At 40.8% G+C, this 20,506-nt stretch overlaps 1 protein-coding gene across 1 annotated transcript in view; it reads right to left on the bottom strand.

The window, feature by feature from the left end:
- The window catches only part of TNFSF11 (TNF superfamily member 11), a 32,791-nt gene that overhangs the window by 9,775 nt on the left and 2,510 nt on the right, over positions 1-20,506 (bottom strand). Inside the window, exon 2 of the mRNA XM_012761007.3 lies at positions 15,622-15,789. Coding sequence (XP_012616461.1) covers positions 15,622-15,789 — 168 coding nt within the window. The remainder of the gene's footprint in view (positions 1-15,621; positions 15,790-20,506) is intronic.

Here is a 20,506-nt window from a genome sequence, read left to right as displayed (position 1 = left end):
CAGCACCTCTCAGAAGCACTTTCAAAATCTGCTTAAAACAAAGCAAAACAAAAAAGGCTTCATGACCCAGGATGAATTAAAGCTCTAGGTAGAAAGCCAGGAGGTAACGCTCCTCTCATGTTATATCTGTTGGGTATCCAGGAACTGCAATTCACCTCAGAAACCCTGCAGGGAACTTGCAGTGTGAAAGGAGGCATATCGTGTACCTACAAACTCAGGTTCAAAAATAAAAAGGATTCCCAATATCTGTATCTCCACCCTAGCTTTTTTTTTTTTTTTTTTTTTTTTTTTTTTAAATAGGGACAGGGTCTCATTGTTGCCCAGGCTAGACTGCAGTGGCATGATCATAGCTCACTGCAACTTCCAACTGGGGCTCAAGTGACCCTTCTGCCTCAGTCTGCTAAGCAGCTGGGACTATAGGCATGTACCACCACACCTGGCTAATATTTTATTTTTTGTACAAGGGGGTCTCTCTATGTTGCCCAGGCTGGTCTCAAACTCCTAGCCTCAAGTGATCCTCCCCCTCAGCCTCCCAAAGTGCTGGGATGACGGGTGTGAGCCACCACACCCAGCCCTCCTTGACTTTCTGAGCTTTAGGATCATTGTTATTTATGTGCATAGATATTCATCATAAAGATAACATTCTTCTAAAACTAAGCTTTTAGGGTATCTCCCAGCTCTGAGACTCTGAGTAAACTTTTGTAGGCAGAACTTGATGCATTCCCGTGGGGAACCTGGCTGCACTTTAGAGCCAGCCAGGAAACTTTGAAGGTACCTTACACCCTGGCCCCAAGCCCAGCCAGGCTAACTAACCCAACTAGTCTGATCTTGACTTGGTAGTTTTTAAAGATGCTCCCAGGTGAGTCTAACATGGAGCAGGCACTGAGAAGCATTATTATTAATTGAGTGTTCTCATGAATAGTTGTTTGGTAACATATCTATTTAGTCAAAGGTTTATTATATTCTCACAACTTGCATCCATATTCTGTATACTGAAAATTAAATAACCTCTTACATGTATAGACAATAAAATACTTCCCTTATTTGATTTTTGTTACAATCGGAGGCCAGGTAACTGTTACTATTAGGTAGACAGTGAGTGACTTTGGTCTTACTGGGGACAAAGGCAGGTGCCCAGAGCACTTGCTACACCTGGGGGGAAGGGAACACCCCACCAATCTGCCAATCAAAACTTAGCACACCAACTGCAAAGGATACAGAGGATTGCCTAGCCATGAGCAAGCAGAACAGGCACAATAGGGTCTGGAAGGTGACCTAGAACAACCTAAGGCTAATTATCATGTCATTAGCTTAAATCTACATTGCAGTTCACTCGCCCATATGGGCTTTCAGAGAGGCTCATGGGAGATCCAGATGCGTAGTAAGACTCAGGTTATCTAACTCCAAACTGTCCATCAAAGTGACAAAGTGATGTCTGAACCACGAGGAGGGCCCAATCCAGACACTATAAAATAAGACACCAGACCATAAACCAAGGCCTTTTGTTTCGACAGGGGGTCCATTCGTTGTCTGTGGCGAACGTGAACCTGTATCCTGCTCTTGTTCTATAGACCTATCTTGTCCTTCTTCAACAAACCGTGTTTCATGGTTGCCTTGCTTTTGTTGTGTCTGGTCATTCTTCGGCCAAGAGCACACCAAGAACACAGAACAGGCTACGACCCGACATCACTTAACCTCATTTTTCAGACTGAGAAATGGAGGCAAAGAGAGAATAAGAATTCACTTCATAAGGCTGGGACTTAAACCTCTGCCTTCTAGAGCTATCTGTCCATAGCGCTTTGCAAGACATAGGCATCAAATACAATCTAGAAAGCTGGGACAAAATCCCAGACGCCTGCCCCATACCCGAGACCCTGCCTGCAGTAGGAACTCTGAAAAGGGGGTACACCTTCACTGGGCCTCTGGCTCCTGGTAACCTGGTGATCTGACAGAAAGGAACCTACACACACCAGGAAACATGGTCTCAAAATTCCCAGGGGCTTCAGAAAACAACCTGCTCAGAACTGGCCAAGCCCTGCTCTAGGCTTGGCTGGTGAACCCCCAAAACCAAGGCCTGCAGGCCCTACAGATAAGGGGCATTGGGTCTCCACACATGACCCTATCGAGGTCACTCCACAGAGCAGGGGCAACTCCATTTCATCATGCTCTCAAAGATTGGACACTTTGCCATATAAGTCCCAAGCATGGCTTTTTCTCGAATGCCCCTAATATTTTTCATTTTCAGGATTATAGGAACCCTTCTGAAGATGAAGCCAAACTTCACCGCAGCTGACAATTCCATTTATTTTCTAAGCTTTAAATTCACATTTACTTTCAACCACATTAGTCTTCCACGTCTGTCAGATTCATTAGAGTGCCTTTAGATTTCTAGAGTTCTTTTACCAAATCTTATCATTCAGACGTTGCTTCTGGTTTCTTTGAATTCAGAAAGTTCTGATAATCTAATTTTGGGAAAACACTACAAAAGAACATCCTAACTCCTTTCTTCTGAACAAATTATTCAGATGAAAGAGATCTTTAAAAAAAAGTACGCGTTTTATCTTATTTTAAGCCAGCTGTAAATTAATAAGAACCAGTTAGTGAAATGTCTGAATAAACATCCAGTGCAATCTTATGTTACCTGCACTATCAGGATGCTTGCAGATTTGCATGAAGAAGTGCAGGTAGCTTTCACACCTTCCAGCAAACCACCTGGAGCTGAAGCCAGAAACAGTTTCCAGGGAGGAAGCTGAGAGCACTCCCTGAGTTCTTCTCCTGGCTAAGAGCCATTAGGGACCTTTCCTAAAGAGAACATAATGGCCTGCTCCCCAGGAAGATCTGTGATCTGTCTTCTCAGAATACATCACATCCATCATCTGTTAGGACAGCTATAATCATTAACTACAATAAGTTACTAAGAAAATTCACATAAATGAATAAACTTATCAACTTATGTATGGTCACACTGCAACAAGTAGGCCTTTCACTGAATTTATGCATTTTTAGATAAAGATAATTTGAGCCTAAATGATGATAGCTTCATTTAACCCTTCAAAACAAGACAAAAAAGGAAAGCTGAAGTACTGGTAGGCAACCAAAGAAATTGCTGCTCATTCCAGGATAAAAGAAACCCTCTGACATACTGCCACCTAGTGGATACTGTCTGACATTGACAAGCCTGGGACGCTACCGCAGCCAGCCTTTTGTAGATTTGAAATCCCAACAAAACAATGAAGATGAGGAAATTACACAATGTTTCTTTTCATCTTCTTGTTGTGGTATCTTTCTATTTAGACTGCATTAACTTTTCATCTTTGCTGTCAGAATGCATTTGAACAGACAGGAAAACAACCAATGTGATTTGTTTGAATCTCAACTTTTACTTAACTCATAGAAAAATGATAGGATTACACAATTTCTCCTCCAGGAAACAAAGTACACAAAAGATCAATGTGATTGTGTAACTGTGGTCTCTAGTACCGCCTCTCTTCAACTTCTCCTGAACTCAGCATCCAAGAAGTGCAATTACCAGTCACATTAGAGGGAAAACTCAAGGGAGTGCAGACCTTGTCTTCCTTCAGACATTTGAACATCTTTCCAAATGTTTTAGAATCTTTTGGCAAACGTAGGGATAGAGGAGACATCCCAGAGTCGGCTGAATCTTGATAAGTTGGGGCCACTTAGGAGAGAGTGTACTGTATACAAACACTTAGGAGTACTTTCAACTTCTTTGAAAGTTATGGGAATTTTACCTCAGGTAATTTAAACATTTACAGCAAACACTAAGCCCCCCTTTGCAAACTGGGCTGACTAACTGCCCCAAACAAGACTTTGATGACATTCCAATCCAGGAGTGAATGTTATTAAATTGGTCTTAAGTTTGTTTGACTGCAGTGTTTTTTCATCTTAGAAAATATATAATATAAATAGATTTAAGCTTCAACTGAGGACATTCCCAGTTGCAAAGATACCCTGAAAAGATCAAATTGCTGGAATCTGAGTTTTTCAGGCTGAAAATCCCACCCGTGTATTGTGATGTGAATGGTATGGTCCATGTGGTATCTGTCAATCAGAGCATGGAAGAAGGAATTGGTACAGCCAGGTGCTCTGGAAATCACTGGCACCAGCTCATAGCTGGGGTCTCAGGTGGCTGGCTGCTCCCTCTGCAATACCAGCAAGCAGCTGCAGAGACATCTGGCTGGTTGAACAAGGATTTAACACCCCGTTTGCCAGATATAATACAGGGTTCATACACTTGTTAACATATGTAATGCATTCATTTTAACATCTTAATGATACCCTTCATGTAATTCTTCTCCAACCTAGTTACAAGAATAGTGCATTCATCAGCCCAGTTAGCACATGAATGCCACACATGGCTTATTTCTGAAAATGAATAGCCAGTTTCCAAGTCCTGTAGAGCAGTCCAGCAGACTTCCACCTTGTAAATAGCTCAGAAATCCATCCCCTCCCCTCCAGCCTAGGTACCAGCGCCTTCCTTCAAGTTTTCATCATTTCTCATTAGCATTATGATAATTGTAATTATTCCTCCCTGCCTCTTTTCCTAGTCTCCTGCCCTCTTCAAACGGATCCACTGCTGCTAGAGTTAGTAACATAAGGTACACAGGGGAGCCTGCCCCTTTTCTTCTTCAAATCTTCCAGGGGCTAACTGCAGACTTCAGAAACAACTCCATCTTCCTTACCAAGGCTTATAAGGCCGTGCCTGAGTGGGCCTGTACGATCTCATGATGTAATGAAAAATATATAATTGGTCTTCATTCCAGGTTCCTAAATGCTTGGAATTTCCTGATTGATAGGTGTGATGGAAGCATCCTTTGTTATTCATAATAAGCCCCTTCCAACCTTACCAGAGTTTGTGCTAATGAGGTGACTCCTGGAGAATGGGAATTAGTTGCCAGAGGAACAAACCACGTGATTAGAGAATGGTAACTTTCGGGGCCCATGCCCCCATCCCACCTCTGTCCCAGGAGTGGAGACGCCAGTCACCAATGGCCAATGATGTAATCAGCACGGCTATGTAGTGGAGCCTCTATGAAAACCCTAAACAACGGGAGTCAGAGCACTTCCGCGCTGGCAAACACATCAAGGCGCTGGGGGTGGCGTGCCCTGAGAGGTGCCACTCCACCGCTTCCCCCTGCCACGCCTGGCCCTGTGCGTCTCCAATAGTAAGTAAAGTGCTATACTGAGTTCTATGAGCCATTCAATATTATTATCGAACTTGTGGAGAGGGGGGGTGGTAGGAACCCCCTATTTGTAGCTGGATTGTCAGAAATACAGGTAACAACCTGGGACTTGAGACAAGCATCTGAAGTGGGACAGTCTTATAAGACTGAAGCCCCAATCTGTGAAGTCTGTGCTAACTTGCAGTAGCTAGTGGCATAACTGAATTGTAGAAGACCCAGTTGGCATCCAGGGAATTGGAGAACTGCTTAATGAGAGGGAAAACCCCCACACATTTGGTGTCGGTGGTTTTCATTTTGCCTGGTTACCACTGCAGGCTCTCCTGCTACTCTCTCCCCTGGACTTCCCCAATCCCACCACCCCTAAGGACACTCAGGGACAACATAGATTCCAGCCACAATCCGGCCCTCCTGTTCATGCAGACTTTTGCACATGCTGCTCCATCCGAAAGATGCCTTGGTGTTTGATCAGTATCTCATCTTTAATTGCAAAGCTTTGATTTCCATGGCATTTTTGGGTAAAGAAAGAGTAGCCATCAGAGGTTGTGCAGCAACTAAAGAGAGAGGATTTAGAATGGCTGTCTCGGCCTCTCCCTATCCTCCCTCTCCTAAAGCTCCCACTGACCTCCTAATCCCAGGGAGAACACTTTCTACGCACCTGGATGGAGCAGGTAACCCCAGTTCTCTATTAAGAGTCAGTGGCGACAGCTCAAAAACACCCCAAAGCAAAGAACTGTAAGTGGGAGCCATTGAGCAGTGTGCTGCCTAAATACACATTATAAAAGATCACAGGGGGCCTGTCCTTCCCAGCCCAGGTTCCTTAGAGCAGAGCCCTGCGAGGCACCAGGAGAGGAGAGGACAGCAGCACTGGGGCAGGAGAGAAGGCAGCCCCTCACCATTCCCAGGGGAGGGGGGACATGGGATGGGTGAGGGGTCCAGCAGCCCAGCAAGTAGATGGGAGGGGAGAAGGTAGACAGAGTATAGACCCCACTAATCCTGAAGATAAAAGCCATCTCCTACTTGGATTTGTAATTTTACATTTTGACCCTCATGATTCTGTATTATTTATATAAAACTAGCGACTGAAAGAATTCTCCCAAAGCCAAAGTCTTCTCCACAAGGATTCTACACACCCTGCACCACCACCCCACTCTTAACCTCCTACCTCTTCACCTCCTAACTGAGTCAGCCACCAACATCCCATCCCATCTATGGAAATTCTCAGTGAAGAACTTTACCAAGATGTGGGTTAGCCTCCCCTCCCTCCCCAAACACTGTCACCAGCAGACCATTTCTTCAAAAGAAGTCAGCCGATTGGAAAAGACACATCTTTGCAGCCAGCTAATGGACTCTACCTGCCAAAGGGCTACAGAATCGTGTGGCCTTGTTTTCGTGGAGCAGACTGATGCTTTTCCCGGCAGTGTGATGGGTATGCTGGGAATAGAAAATTAGTTTTTATTGTTTAACCTTCATGGTTTAAATGAGGAAGCTTCTGCTACAGTTAAAGGTCCCCTTGGGTTTTCATAAAGTAGCCTTATGACAGCAATATTAGTCTTCATAAAGAGCCCAATTTTAAAATGTCTAACACTACGCAACTCGTTAAAAAAGTTTAATCTAAGGGTTTGACAGAGTAACTGCAGTGTGGCATCTCGGGCTAACTGTGCTATTTACCATGTCTCTGTTTTCCTCTGCCACTTGAAAAAGAATAATGCCACCTTGCATTGGCAGTGCTTTCTACGTTTACAATGCCCCATCTCCTCTGCTAAGAATGAGACCCAAAAGGGAGTGGAGGGGTACCAGGCCAGCTGCTGTAGACAAATGAGGCCAGGAAGGGAAGGACCAAGGCTGCCGGTGAATAAGGACCCCCAGCCCAAGGTCCCTAATGTCTTCAAGCTCCAAAGAGGGAATAAGCTCCCCTCTTGAAAAAGCAAGAGAGCACCATGCTTGTGAGCGACCTCCAGCCACTTTTGAACCTTCTGACTTGATATTGTGGCTAGTTTCTGGCCATGTTAAACAACCAGCCACCCAAGGACTCCAAGGGCAGAGATAGGCACAGATCACTTGCTTATTCTTTGAACTTGTTCTTTTTACTTTTGTGGAGCACCAGCTATATGCCGGCCCTGGGGCTGGAAAGGAAACACCACACAGTCGCCGTCCTTGGAAAGCTCCCGTCTGAGTGAGCCCAACCCCAAGCCCATGTGGTTACTGCTGTTACAAGAAGCCCTGGGTATGCCCGGGAGGGATCCTAACTGCACCAGCAGACGCAGTACTCAGTGGGGCCCTCCTTCAAGAACTAATGCCTGAGTTGAATGTTGAAAGACAACTAGAAAACTGACTACACAAAGAAGGGTCTGCAATGGCATCGAAAGGGCTATGCACACAGGCTCTCATCCATCCATTCATCCACTCGATGAAGTTTATTGCTGGCTGCTAGGGGTCAGACATCCCGTGTTGCTAAGGTTATTGCATTCCCAGGACAGACATCCTCATGGCCCTTGTGTGCTTACCGACCACAGCAGGGAGGCAGAGAGGAGAGAGGGTGCAGCCGGGCTGGGGATGTTCCAGCCCTGCAGTATGGAGTCAGGGAGCACAAGTGGAGGTGGGGCTGATGATATGAGCTCGCAGGTGTGGGGCCTGGAGAGGCGGGGTGGGGCAAGGCTTTCCAGAATACAGAGAACTTTGTGCTGCATATTCAGCAGTGCAGACTTCATCCTGATGACTGCAGGGATCCACCAAAGGATACTTCAAGGAGAAAAGTAAGTGACGTGTTCAGATATGCATTTTTGAAGTCACTCGGTTTTGGAGAGGATGGGCCAGAGGCAGGAGATCACAGACAGGAAGGCCAGTTGCATTGACCCAGGCAAGCAATGATGGTGACCTAAATTAAAGTGACCACCGTGGTGAGCAGAGTAGAAAGCATACGTGAAGTTTTGTAAGGAGGTCGAATTCACAGGATGGGGTAAGGTGAAGGGTGATTGAGTAAAAGTGAATGACCATCTTCTGGCTTCTGGTTCGGGATGTCAGACATGATGGCACTGACATTCACCATGAAAGAGTAGATCAAAGGAGAAATAGCCTTGGGCACTGAGTTCTGAATTCATTCGAACTTTCTGATAGATATGAGCCTTAAGGGTATAATTATTATTTTTACTACTGCTGCCATCACCACCATCACCACCATCGCTACCTAGTGCTCTTGAAAGGCGAAGGCTGAGGACTGGAGCAGCATCCTTGTGATGAGGAAACTAAGTGAGAATGGAACTCTTAAAGACTCTGAACTTCAAAATGTTCAAGCAAACTTGAACTGGTCAAGTCATTTCAGTTGTCTGGTCATTTCAGATACAGGCAGTCTCTACAGTTTCCAACACCACACATTCTTGATCTGACTTTTCAAATACAGTCATGAGTGGCTTCCTGTCCACCAGTGGCTCTCACCTCTCCCTAGGATGCTTTGAAGAAGACGGAGGGTTCACTCCTGAACTACCACTTCAGAATCTTCAGTGATGGATCTGGGAGCCTTTTCTTTTTTCTTTAAACGAGAGCCCCAAGTTTGTCTTACGATCCAGCAGGTTTGGGAACCACTGCCCTAGGGCACATCCTCTTCTCTAGTGACACAGGCTGTACCTCTCCTAGGATACACCACTCCTGGTAGAACAACCCAATCTGTTCCTCCTTCTCCTGCTCCCCAACCCAGGCCCCTCAGTTTCATCCACTTCCGGAATCTTAGCCCAAGATCTAAGGCCACATACCGCATGCTCTTTTTTCAGACACGTCTCTCTAGCTCTCCATTTCTTTAAAGATGTCAACACAGAATCTCTTTTCTTCCATCCTGGGATACTTGTAGCACAAAGATAAGCCCACCTCAGACACCAGCACTCGCTGTTATTACTAATTTCTTTCTTGCAAACCCTCCCACCTCCTACCTTCTTCCTTGGGTCTCCCCTGAGCCTGAGTACACAACCAGTAGCTTATTGTTGGGCAAAAGACAGTAGATGGCCTTGGTTTTGTAGCAAAACTCTGTGGGTCTTACTTCAGCTTTCCCATAAAGATAGCTTTTATAAATGCTAAATGTGATTGGGGTTGAATTGCAGTTCCCAAAACTGTTATGGCAAACAGAGACAAAATCCTATTGGAAAACCACGACATGACTAACATCTTGACTTGGGAACATCAGTGCCCCAAAACCCAAGATTCCTTGTGGGTTTATGAGAAACTTTCCTGGGACATATACTCTTGTATACAAAGACAATGAATGGGGTTTAATTACCCCCCCTCCCTTTTTTTAAACTAAAAAGCAAGTGAGAAATAATGGCTGTATAATAACTTCAATGATTACAATTTCACAAGTAGTTACAAATCTACTTAAATTTTAATTGATTTCTTATTTCCTTTAAAAATGAGAATAGGCTTTTTTATAATAACGGAAATTGGAATTCTAAAGATCGGCTTTACATATGGAGAAAACACAATCACTTAATTGATTACCTTTCTGATTTTTAATTAATATCTTGCATCTACAGGATATTAGCAGACACTGTGCAAGTGACAATCAAGGTTTATTCAATGATCACAGATGCATATGTCTAAACAGACCTTTGAAACTTCCTCAAAAAGATGAATGATTTAAATCTACTTTTAAATGTCTCTCTCTCTCTTGCAATCTATATAATCTTAAAGTATTTTAACCTTTAAAAAACACAATCTTGACTATTAAGATCTTTTTATAGGCTTGCATATTCTCAGAGTTAACCCTTGCTAATATAGTGAGTCCACTTTCCTACCTAAATAGGGTTTAGCGAATACCAGGGACTGCTCATTGTCCCCTAATATCCATCCTCTCCTTTTCCCCTATTAACTATAAGCCACCTCCTTCCTTGAGCTTTGTGGGTAAATGGCCTCTCAGCTGCAGACTACACTGTCCAGCCTGCCTGACAGCAAGATGTGATCTTATGAGTAACTTCCAGCCAATATGATGCTATTGGAAGTGACATCTCAACTCCCAGGTATGGCCTTCACCTTTTCCTTTACCCTCCACCCATCTAGAGATGACAACAATAGAGAAGCCAACTTGGAGACAGAGATGAAAGGTACACGTTGAGGATGCAGGGGTGCCCCTACCAGCCCTAGGCAGCTCACCTCTGGATTTACAAGAGAAAAATCTTCTTGTATAGTTCAATGCATTTATGAGTTACCCAGCTCAGACTATACCAACAGTGAGGATGAAAGCATTGCAAATTGCACTGAGGATGAAAGCATTGCAAATATTTGGGCACACTGTCCTTAATATCGGAGATATTGTGCAATTTACATTATGAATTCTGAAGGAAATGAAGCCAAGTATGTACTGATCCTTAAGGAATAAAAAAAAAATTTTAGGTATGAATGAATTGTTTGATAATTATAGCTCTCTAGTCTTTCTCCCCATGTTCCAGTAAGTCTTTAGAGCTTCGGTCCCCAACCCTGGGCTACAGCCCACTACCTATTAGGATCCAGTTGGCGCATCACAGCCTAAACCCTGAGCTCTGCCTCCCCTCTCTTGGAAAAACTGTCTTCCATGAAACTAGTCTCTGGTGCCAAAAAGGTTGGGGACCACTGCTTTAGATGCTCAAAGGCTTGCCCTCCAAAAATGGTTTGTCAAGGATATGTCAAAAATATAACTTATTGGTAGTCATGACAGTATCATCATTGACTTTTCATATTCTAGAGTGAAATTAGAGAGTTTTATAAAATTGAACTTCTAGAAAGAGCCAGAATCATGTTTTTAGCTCACTTTATAAGCCAGCCTCTACACAGTTAACAGGCTATGGAAAGGCAAAGAAACCTGAAGGAAATGTGACCAAAGTGGGAAGTTCAGCTAGAGACAACTTCTACCAAAAAATTAACCTGTATTATTACTGTATCATTATTAACGCATTGAAGCATTATTGCCTCAGGTTATAATGTTCATAATTATCAATTGTGGCACTGGTAAGACATCGGATCAATGACAGCCAGGTTTATAAAGTTCTGAATGGCTTTATGAGTGAGTTGGTTAATGTCCCATTTTTATTCAAAAATATTAGTTTACAGAGTTCAATCATCAATAATTTATTTGTTCTTTCATTCATCAATTTCTGCAATTTGCAGAAATGAAATTAGGTGTGACATATTCAAATGTGCACAAAATAGCTATAGTCTTTTTCCCGATGGACTTGGTAGCTTCATTCCATGACCTCTTAATATTTTTGACTGTGCACCTCTATTAGGGACACAATTTTAATGCTCTCAAAAGTACATATTTATTTACTATTTAAATAAAACCACTCCTGTAGGTTATGTACAGTGCAAAATATTTACTGAAACACAGCTTTTAAAAGCTAATATTAAAAAATAAATACGCAGATAAGTTCCCATGCTTCCTTCCTATGTCCTAGGGGATCATCTTGAAAACACTGAACATCCCATTTTGGAGAACAAACTGATTTGTGTAATTTGTATATTGATCTCTCTCCTGCATATCATTCTTTCAAACACTATTGTAAGTAAATTTCAGGAGATTTTACAAACAGGTATGCAATGTGAAATCAACAACCTGGCACTCTAAAGTCAAATGGAGTTACAGCTTGAGTACTCAGAAGGTATAGTTAGTGTGTAAACAGATGGTTTTCCGCTGAGACACTGAGACTTCTCAGGAGGTCGGAGGGCTAAGTGTCCTCCCCGCCAGGTGGGGCAGTTCTCATTAGGGCCTGAGCTCACTACTCCCTCTCTACCCTCCTGGCTGGCAGAAGCCAGGGAGGCTGCCAAAACTGGAAATAAGAATCACTTTATAAATCAGACACCATATTTGTGCTAGTGTTTTCTTTATTGTCATAGACTGTTATGATAGACTTTATAAATTGTGGTTGGTAAAGTTGGATCACTGAGAGGCTTTCAGAGTTCTTTGCTAAAGGCGGGGGAAAAAGCCAAGCAAACCCAGCCACAAACAAAAAAGGAGGAAAAAAACAGCATTACATGTCTGACCAAAGACGGGCTGGGTAAACACCACTTTTTGCACACATATAATGTGATATTGTGCTTATGTCTGGTATCTGTTACCACTGGATGGGTTGATCTCTCAATAATGATTGCAACCACACATGTAATTTTGTTTTACGGGTTAATTCAATATCTATGTTAGAACTAGAACTAAGACACAGACCTACTTATGAATGCCTAGTGTGTCTACCCTATTTTCAGCATTGGCAAGAGAAATGAGAAATCTGATCATTTTGGCCAGATGTGTAGAATGTCACATTAACCAGTAATCCTCATCAAAGGATAACACATTTGGCAAATCCTTATTTGACTAGGGTAAGAAAAGCATAAATCCTTGGATATAGGAGAAGATATATGGCAATGTGCCCGGCACAGTATGCGCACTTGGTGGACACTGGTTGATTCTAATGATAAGGTAAGTCTAAGGCTCGTCTCCTTCCTAAATATCTTGTCTAGGGGGAAGAAAGGGCATCTTTTACCTCCAAAAACACATTGGTATATTATTACAGCTCCTTATTCTTAAAAAAAGAATTACTTATATGTAATATTACCCATGCAAAAAGGTTAAGATCCTATAGTACAACAAAAGCAAATGTGAAATTTATGAAATAAAGTTCCACTCATCCTGTGAGTTGTAAAAATCTATCAGTATAATTAAGACTACTTGCATTTATTAAAAGTAGTTAATTACTCTTGCCTGCCCACAAACCTTTCTCCTTCCGGCTTGCCAGATACTGAATTTCTCATCATTAGTATTACTCATGTGGAATGAGGCACTCTGTCTCCAAAAGAATCTTACAATAATGAAAACTGAGAGTGGAATCTTTCATTCATGTTTTCTAATTGTTGTTTGAAATGTGGACAGCTAGTGATTATTACTTATTAATTTTTATGAATTGATTTATTTTATTTTGCCTACAGCCTTTCACTTTTTCTTTTGAATTTTCCTAAGTGTACAGTCATATCACATGCAAATTCCACCTCCTTTTCTCTGTAGGTATTTTCTTATGTCATTCTGTTGTGTAATCACATTGGCTAGCATCTTCAGAACAACAATAAATAGTGTGGGTTCAGTAGGGATCTTTGTTTTGTTCCTGACTTCAAGAAACCTTTTCCATCAGCAGCTAACTTTTAGTTTGAGATATTTTTAATAGCATCAAGAATCCATCTGGTTCTGTTTTCTGATGGATTTTAAACAAGAGAAATAGATACAAAATTCTGTCAGTCACTTTCAGGATCTATGCAATGGTAATATGTTTTTGTCCTTGGATCTGTTGGGATTGAACCATTCTTGCATGCTCATAAATCAATATTAATGGTATCTGTTCTTAATATTATTTATTTTCAAAACAATCTTAGCTAATATTGAATGCTTATTGTTCCACAAGAACCTCAAAGAATAATCTTTAAGAATCAGGACACCAGTGAAATTAAAATAAAGAGACACAATATGGGCCAATCTAAACAGAAAATTAGGACACAATCATTTGCCTAACCAGAATTACCTTAACAAGGGATTCAGTTTTGAATTAGTAGATTACCTCTAGTATATGTAAATTGTTGTTTATAGACAGATTAATTAGCATTTGAGAGACAAGCTTCACAAACAGGGTGAAAAGCAGAGTAATGAAAATGAAATATGAAACAGAATAATGAAAATGAATAGAGTAGCAGAATTGCTGTTGTTATAGATGGAAAATTATAATATAAGAAAAAATACCAGTGAATTTAAACCCACAATTTAAAATATGCACCTACTGCATAAAGCTAAGCACCTATATACTAATATAATGAGAAAATAATTTTCATAAGCAATGTGCTTTCTTATAGATGTTAGAATAATATGTACTTCATTGATTCGATGATGCACAGTTTTTTACATTTTAGTATTTCTGAAATTAAGATGCTACTCAGATAGCTATGATAGCTATGATAATCATAGTTAATTTTCTAGTCAACTTTTTTTTCTTAGTGATACATGAAACAATAAACTAGGCTAAAAATTGGTGGTATCTTAGATTTGATAAAATACAGCAAATCTCAACATTAAGGATGTTATAGGCATTTATCTTTATTAGTTGGTTATACAAAACAACCCTATATTCATCTCTGACACATCCTCTTTTTTAAAAAATGCTATCACTATATGTGGATTTTAAAAAATTAAACTAAATTTAATTTAGATTTAAGGGTTTTGAGAACTTCAGAATGAACTGGCTCTGGAATGATCAAATAGAGGTTGGGATGTATGGTGTGTGCATGAATACATGCCATGTGCATACAGGTATGCTCTGCACACAGGTGTTTTGAACTGGAGTCACTGTTTGGAGTCTATCCAGTTTTTGGTGAAGTCAGTAAGTAAAATAATTCCAAGGCTGCACAATTATCAGTTGGCTTTGTCCAGGAAAGTAAAACAGGCAGTTATTACAGTGTTTTTCGACTGGAGTTGTCAGCATAAAAGGAGTTGTTGGTATACTCTGCCTCTACACGTCCTCTCTTGTCACCCAGCTCCCCCAGAAAATGAGAAAGCAGACACAGAATTTCCATCTCACCCACAATATCACTTTCTGCTCTGCTTATTCACCTGCTCACCACAAATGACAACAAAGGAACAGTTACAATTGCTTCTCAACAGATTCCTGGCTCAACAGATGTGGAATAGGAGATTCCACCATTACAAAACCAAATGTAAAGGAAAGAGCTCCCAGAAAGTGCTATGAATGGAGGGGAAGGTTTTCAGGGGATTCAAACTAGCAAACCAACCCAGAGACTATCCACAAGCCACCTTTGTCCCCCTTTCAAGTGCTAATTTAAATCCATCCTCTTAAAAAGAAAGAAGAAAAGGAAGAAAAGAATATTTGCATGAATGTCTCAGGTCCCTGTAATAGACCACTACCACCTTTAAAAGAATTCCACTAATCTCTTTTTTTTTTTATTTTTTGAGACAGAGTCTCACTTTGTCACCCAGGCTAGAGTGAGTGCCGTGGCATCAGCCTAGCTCATAGCAACCTCAAACTCTTGGGCTCAAGCGATCCTTCTGCCTCAGCCTCCCAAGTAGCTGGGACTAGAGGCATGTGCCACCATGCTCGGCTGATTTTTTCTATATATATTAGTTGGCCAATTAATTCTTTTTATTTATAGTAGAGACGGGTCTTGCTCTTGCTCAGGCTGGTTTCGAACTCCTGACCTCAAGCTATCCCCCCCGCCTCGGCCTCCCAGAGTGCTAGGATTATAGGCGTGAGCCCCTGCTCCCAGCCCCACTAATGTCTTTAAAACATTCCCTTTAGCTCTCTTACAAATTATTAAAATAAAAAGAATGGAGTCAACAGCACTTAACCAGTTTTAATTTTCAGTATTGGCAGAGTCAGCAAGGGCCCTTGACTTCTCAACCTCAGTGTGGACTTACCTTTTGCACAGCTCCTTGAAAGGCCTGTTTAATTCTCCTACACGACTCAGGTATTAATTTTGTGTCTTGACTCTCCAGAGTTGTGTCTTGCAAATCTGCGTTTTCATGGAGTCTCAAAATTCTATAAATGCAGTGAGTGCCATCTTCTGATATTCTATTAGGATCCATCTGAGAGAGGAAGAAAAGTACAGATGTTGGAGTAGTTATCATTGGTGATTCTGCTATTTTAAAAAATATGACTTAAGAACAAATAATTCATTCACTCAAGTTTTTATGTCCCTGATGATTAATAAGTAATACAATTACCCTTGGATTGGTGGAAACATTGACATTTTTTTCCCTTTCTATGGGGTATAAGTGCAATTAACATGCATAGATTATGTAGTGCTGAAGTCAGGGCTTTTATGGTATTCATCACCCAAACAATGGACATTGTACCCATTAGGTACTTTCTTCTAATTCATTTTGATAAATAGCTGACTATCACCCACAGCACAAGGCACAATCAGTTCAGTAGTGGGTTAACAATGAAAGTATACACATGTGATGCATGGGGGAAATTCAAATTGTCTGACAACATAAAAGTCCTCACAGAGGGGAGGGACATCAGGGAAGTCACCTGTGGTCACTGCAGGGAAAGTGTTTTGTATTTAAGTCATTTGCAACATACTAGATGGGATTACTAAACCTACTAGGATATTCAAATCATGAAGCCTACATAAATCAGGCGAAATTAGCATCATTTTTAACCACAACATTTGCCTGGCCTTTTTCCCTAATCAATGTATATTCTAATCAGCTAAAGAAGGGAGAGAGAAATTCATTTCTTAGCTCCAAACAAAACCTGAAGCCAGAAGCATGATTTCTCTTTTTGTTGAACCTCTCATCAGTGTTTCGCAACCTAGAGTGGTACATCTATTCAGGAGTGTTTGGGAATGTGTGCAGGTGATACTAGGTGACAAATTGAGATGGGCAGGCTGCATGGGCAAGTCCTACAGATATGTACTGGGGATGTTAAGATTCTTGTGATGTAAGGTATTGTCCCACCTAAAATGTCCCCATCAAGGTATTAGCTGATTGCCTGGTTAGAACACGTGTCCAGCATAAGCATTTCTCTAAGCACTACTATTTAAACTGTCTGCCTGCTCCTCCCAGGGCTTTGACAAGCCTTTGTAGTGGTTTTGGATGCCAAATAAAGGGTAGTGGTAATTAGCTATCAATTGTTTTAATAATAATAGTTTAACTCATCCTCTTTTTTTCAAATATTCAAGGTACTTCACGTTCATTTGCTTATTAGTAGGTACAAACTAGATGGGGGGGGGAAGGAAAACTACGTAAGTTTACAAGAACCAAAATTCAATCCAAAATAATACCAAGTCTCTCTGTCCTTGGTCTAATTATCTTTTAAAAAATAATCAGAAAGATGTGCCAGTTCATTAACCAACCATCAGAAATAAACTGGAAAGTAGCCTATCTACATCTGAAATTCTCAAAAATGAAATGATAGCCTTTTAACCAATGTGCAGCCACTGATACAAATTTTATATTCTAGTCTGGCAAATGTAAGAATTTATCAATAATCATGGGAGAGGTACCACCATGAAGCGAAACTACTTGCAATCCGTAGTTGCATTTCATATTTTCTTTAGAATAACCAGTACAAGTCAGAATGTGTGAGTTTTTATCTAAGGAAAACTTTCAATCACTCAGTATTTTTTTTTAAAGCCTCACTTACGCCAATAAGTTTCCCACAAGACCAGAAAAGCCTCGGCAACTGATAGGAAGGGTCACTGCGTTCAGACCTCAGGAAAAAGAAAATGCAGAGGCCTCAGTTGGCTCACCACCAGAAAACTGCTGAGCTAAAGGAACAATGTGGCCTGAGTGGGGAAATGCCTGGGGACCCTAACATTGGTTAAGCTTGAGTTCCAAGGACAAGCTAAGAGCCTTTTAACGAAAGCAGCAGTCCCCCATATTCCTGGTACTCAAAGTGTAGTCGTCTAACCAGCGCATCGTGGGCTCTCTGGGAGCTTGTTAGAAATGTATAATCTCGGCCTAGCAATCTGCATTTTAACCAGATCCCAGGTGGTTCTTATAGACATTAAAGTTTGAGAATTACTGCTTTAAAGTGTCAACTATACAAATAGAGATTTTCTGCTATTAAAATTATTCCAAATTTCCCTGGACACCAATTTTAAATTTTTTTTGCAAGTAACACCAATTAGTAGAAACTACTGCGACAGTTAATAGTGGTTAATGATTTGATGCAAATAACTTCAATGCAAAGATTTTATCCCTTTTCTCTTAAAAATGCCCATGTCCAGGTCCCATGCCCACCCCACTCTAGACCCTCTCACCCCCCACCAGCTAGTTTCATCAACATCCCTAAGGTAGGGTCCACTTGTAGACACCTTCCCAAGCACTTCAAATGCAAATGTGCAGTTGAGAGCCACAGTTTTGGAAGGCAAAAGCTAAAGTATGCATAAAACCTCATCAATTGTTTTTCCCAGAAGAAATAAAGAATGCATGGCATAATTAGTTTTAATATACTCATTAATTTTCTTTACTTAAGGATCACACATTAAAAATTTATTTTGGGCCTGTCGCAGTGGCTCATGCCTGTAATCTTAGCACTCTGGGAGGCCAAGGTGGGAGGATCACTCCAGGTCAGGAGTTCGAGTCCAGCCTGAGTAAGAGCGAGACCCCCATCTCTACTAAAAAAATAGAAAAAATTAGCCTGGGAACTAAAAATAGAAACAAAAAATTAGCCAGGTGTGATGGCTCATGCCTGTAGTCCCAGCTACTCAGGAGGCTGAGGCAGGAGGATCCCTTGAGCCCAGGAATTTGAGGTTGCTGTGAGCTAGGCTGATGCCATGGCACCCTAGCCTGAGCAACAGAGACTCTGTCTCAAAAAAAAAAAAAGAAATTTATTTTTAACCTATAATCAAATATCTTTCTCATTCTTGCAGGTCTCATTTCCTGAAAATGGAGACCAGGAGAAAAGGAAGGAACAGAGGTTTGAAGGTACAAGGTCAACCACACACACAGGAAAATGAGGACCTCTACGGCTATGGCCTGTTTGCTGAAGAAACTGCAGGGCTGGGAGCCAGATTGGTGCTAGACACTCAACAAATGCTCATCAAGTGACTGAACAATTCTATCTCCTCCCCCAACAACCTACTCCTGGTAAACAGCAGTCTGGTTGGAGGCTTTGAATGACTGAAATGTGACACTATTTTAGCTACTATTTTGATAATTTACATATTAAAAATTAGAAATGGACATATTTGTAGTGCTGCAAATCATTTGAAAAGCCTTTCCAGTAAGTTAAACATGCCAGGCTCTGGACTAGATGCTACAAGTAAAGTAGTGGACAAAGCAGGCTATACCTTCATGGCATGTACATTCAACTGAGGAACACAGAAATTCACAAAAAAATCACAATAAACTGAATTGTTAAATGGATTCCCTGTACCTAGACATGTTTGAAAACATTAAATAAATTCTTGAATATCTGATTTTAAATGCACATTTATCAGATGAGATAGTGCCTATGAGATAAACTCAGTCTTTTTTTTTTTTTCTTAAACTTTCTTGAAACCTAATCATTTGTAGGGTTAAATGAGGCAGGATGTTTGACATTTGTGCTACTTCGTTATCTGCTTTTTCAAACAGGCAGCCTGCACACCTCGACATCTGATTTTCAGTAGTGACTATTGTCGTGGGTGACAGCCAGGGAGGTTGGTTGGTTGGTGCATATTGGGGAATTAAGGGAAGAACTTAAAAGAGCAAGAGATCTTGAGTTTTCTGAAAAGCTTATCTTACAGCTAAACTCTAAACTTTGAATGTGGTTATACCAATGGTAAAAAAAACACACAAATTTTACAAACAACTTTTTGAAAGGGTTTCTTTTTTCTTTGTAAACCGAAGCATGAATACTATGTGGTAAATATATAGCACAAGCCACATGCTATTTTCTCTTTGGCAGGATGGTGGAGAAAAAGCCAATCTACACTGGATCTAGTACGTATATTTAAAAAAAAAAATCTAGGCACAGGCAATCTGCAAACATTCAGGAGGCTGATTCATTTTTAACTGTTCAAACATGAGTTGAAAAGGGAATTTTTTAAAGAGTCACTATAATTTTTATACTATTCTAGGCATTCTTCTAAATGCATTTAAAATGAATTAAACTGCTTTTTCTTGAGCATTTACATACCTTCTCCAACACCTCTTAAACAAAAACAATAAAACTGGCTTCTTTTATTAATTTTTTTTACTATAAACTACAAACACGTTACCTAATACTACATTATTTCATTCTCATTCAAGTGCATTCAGAAACCCCAAGTAGTTGATCCACAACTTTAGTGGAAATCAAACAACTACCACTTCTTATTTGGTACCAAGTTCTAATCCAAAGGAGCTGACATAAGTGAAAATGTTAAATCAGTGGCAGGTCAAATTGAGTCTATTCTCTTAGCTAGATCTTTGAAAGAAGGCCTCTAACACATATAAAAGTAGAAAGAATTGCAGAATGAATTCCCACACCAGCTTTAACTATTATCAATGTTTGGCAAATCTTGTTTCACCTACAAGCAACTACTTCCCTACACCCTGCCCTCGCCACCAATTATTTTGAAGCAAACTCCAGACATGGTAGTATTTTATTTGTAATGATTTTACAATGTATCTCTAAATGATTAGGGATCCTTTAGGTAACAAAGAATACAATATCTAGTAAAATGCAACCAGATCTAGCTGTGTAGCCATAGGAACACATTGCTCCTAATATTATTTGTTTACTGAAGAAGATGGCCTTTTAAAAATGCAGTACAAAATTGCGTTCAAAATAATGGCTCCAATATCTTGCCTAAGTCTTAGGAAA

Source organism: Microcebus murinus, chromosome 13, assembly GCF_040939455.1.
Source record: "Microcebus murinus isolate Inina chromosome 13, M.murinus_Inina_mat1.0, whole genome shotgun sequence".
NCBI classification, from domain to species: Eukaryota; Metazoa; Chordata; class Mammalia; order Primates; family Cheirogaleidae; genus Microcebus; species Microcebus murinus.
Note: the sequence above shows the minus strand (reverse complement) of the source record. Positions and strands in the feature narration are given on the sequence as shown.